The sequence below is a fragment of the Carlito syrichta genome, unplaced genomic scaffold, assembly GCF_000164805.1.
Source record: "Carlito syrichta isolate Samal-C Ts95f unplaced genomic scaffold, Tarsius_syrichta-2.0.1 Scaffold302035, whole genome shotgun sequence".
In the NCBI taxonomy this organism is placed as follows: Eukaryota; Metazoa; Chordata; class Mammalia; order Primates; family Tarsiidae; genus Carlito; species Carlito syrichta.
The window spans coordinates 157,509-160,089 of record NW_007246131.1 but is presented as its reverse complement, the minus strand read 5'-3'; the positions used below and the strand labels follow the sequence as shown (position 1 = coordinate 160,089).

Genomic DNA, 2,581 nt, shown 5'->3' with positions numbered 1-2,581 from the left:
ACATTTGTAAATTAGATCTTATATTTGAAGTAATGAATTTTGTGTATGTGATTTCCTATCATCTATTTTATTATTCTTTTGTTATCTGAAATTTTAGGTATATTCCCTAGATTAGAAAATTGTTTTCATATACATAAAATTATGAAGTCTTATTTTTAGTAACTATATGCCACATACATACATATATCTTATATCTTATAGGTTTCTCATTTAAAAATCTCAAAAAAGGTTAATGAAATATAAAATTTATATTATTTGTTACTATAAAGAGTTATTATATTTAATGAGTCCATATGCATATCCTCCTGTGTCTAGGTATGTTACTATACATACATGTCTATATCCTGCTAAGTTGTAATATGTTTGGATAATGTTTATTCAAAATATACTTTTGTAAAATTGTAAAAATTATACATAGTGGAAGAATATTAGGGAAGTATAAGTTTGTAACATACAAGAATTTCTTATGAACTTGTTATGATTTTCCTCTAGAATATTTAAGATGATTCGGTGAGAGGTCCATGGCCTGAGGTCTCACTATCTTTGAACCTGCACCCCAGCACCAACAGAGAAGTCTGTCTCAGTTTATTGTTTGCCAGAATCAGGACACATGAGTGGCCTGAAGGGTAAACAATTGCAATAACCTGGCAAAACATAATAATCATATTTTTGTCTAGTAACTCAGAGCTCCAAACTGGTAGAAAAAAAGATAGAAAGAAAACGGTATAAAGTAAGAGGAAGGCGACTATAGTTTGCATGGCTTTTATGTGGACCTTGGTGCTGGCATCCCTGGATCCGTTGACACTGTGCTTCATCTTCTTGAGATGCTTCCACAGGGAGAAGATTAGCAGGAGAAAAGTTGTCAGGGTCAGAGTAAACGGTATGAAAATGAACATAGTGTTGGTTAACAAAAGAGAACTGGTAACTTGTGCATAGTCACTTGAACCAGAGCTGCAAGTCTTATTTCTTCTGCATCCACTGATCCATGCATTAACAAGAATATTTGTCAGTGCAATATTAAAAACCAAGAGGACCAAGGCCACAAGAAGTATCACTAAAATCACCTTTTTAATTCTCCACTTTAGGTAGAGAAAAACAGAATTGGAAAACATGGCTATCTTGAGAAAATAAAGGGTGCTGAGGCTTGTAGCAAGCCAGATGCTACAATGGTTGGTCACTGTCCAGGTAACATTAAGCGTTCTTAATATTTCTTGAGTCTCAAACAAAGCTGGATAAAACACAGATACACACCAACTTACGATCATTAACCAAAGCAGACCAATTCTGGAGATTGCCAAAGCAGTGAGGATTTGATCAGCTAAAGAGAGCTTTCTTCTCTTGATCCAGTCAACACAGTTCACCAATACAATGAATCCATTTCCTAAGTTTCCAATTATGAATTCCACGCTTAAAATGAGTGTTAATGTGCTCTTTATGACACTACCCATTGTCTGTTAAAAAAATGCCCCAATGTCTAATATCACTGCTGAAGATTTCTTAACGCACTCATCTAAAATGCTATGTGTATCTGATCTTGAAAATTCAATAGTATGCTCCCTTTAAATGTTAAACCAGCAACTGTCAAGATTTGCTAATGACTGGATCTATAGCCTTCTTCAGGAAAATCTTCATAATTTCCCAGACAGCTCAGCTAAGCTTTGTACAGTAAGCTTACACACAGTAGGTTGAATTCTCTTGTAGTTGGTGATGGCGGAAACACTGAATTCTCATTTGCCAACATGCAAATAAAGACGTGTCTACTTTCACTGTTGTGTTTTTGCCTTATCTACATGTCTGAGTCTGACAACTTGAACTCTTGGCAAGCAGCATTACAAAATTCTAACACATAGAGCAGACAATAAGCATCTAAATTGGTATATGAAACTTCCACATGTTCACACTCATAAGCAAACCCTGAACCTTTACCATTATACTATAAGAAAGGGATTGGCAGTAGCTGGAAACTGCTGGGGGCAGGAGGCACGTAATGTCAATAAAGGTGCCTGATCTCAAACCAGGCAAAGTGAGGACCAAAGGGAGGCCTTACTTTATGTATACGATGACCACTCGTATACCTAATCCTGAATTGTAACGCACATTTTTTAAAAAAAAAAGAAATTTAAAAAATAAATAAACGTCCTAATCACTGAGGCTTTTCAAACATTTCAAAGTCAGGGGCAAGCCAGGCTCAGTGGCTCAGCCTGTAGTCCCAGCACTTTGGGAGGCTAAGGTGAGTGGATTGCCTGAGCCCACGGGTTCAAGACCAGCCCAGGGAACTTGGTGAGATTGTCTCTACAATAAATCAAAAAATTAGCCGGGTGTGGTAGCGCGCCCTTAGTTCCAGCTACTTGGAAGGCTGAGCTGGAAGGATCGCCGGAGCCCAGCAGGTCGAGGCTGCAGTGGCCGGGAGCAGCCACTGCACTCCAGTCTGGGCGACAGAGTGAGACTCCAACTCAAAAAAACAAAGCAAAACAAAACAAAGTCAGGGGCAAAGAGAAATGGGGAGGTGATGGCCAAAGGGTACAAAGCTTCAGTTAGACAAGAGGAGAAAGTTTTGTTGTTTCCTTTTTTAAGACATATT

General features: G+C 37.8%; 1 protein-coding gene across 1 annotated transcript; it reads right to left on the bottom strand.

Annotated features, from left to right (window-relative positions):
* Window positions 1-497: 497 nt before the first annotated feature.
* Window positions 498-1,448, bottom strand: TAS2R14 (taste 2 receptor member 14). Its single transcript, XM_008055932.1, has one exon. It carries the CDS (start codon window positions 1,446-1,448, stop codon window positions 498-500), a length of 951 nt encoding a protein of 316 aa, XP_008054123.1.
* Between the last annotated feature and the right edge of the window lie 1,133 nt (window positions 1,449-2,581).

Excerpts from the sequence above, each read along its gene's own strand:
- TAS2R14 (XM_008055932.1), bottom strand. The coding sequence starts at position 1,448 with ATGGGTAGTGTCATAAAGAGCACATTAACACTCATTTTAAGCGTGGAA.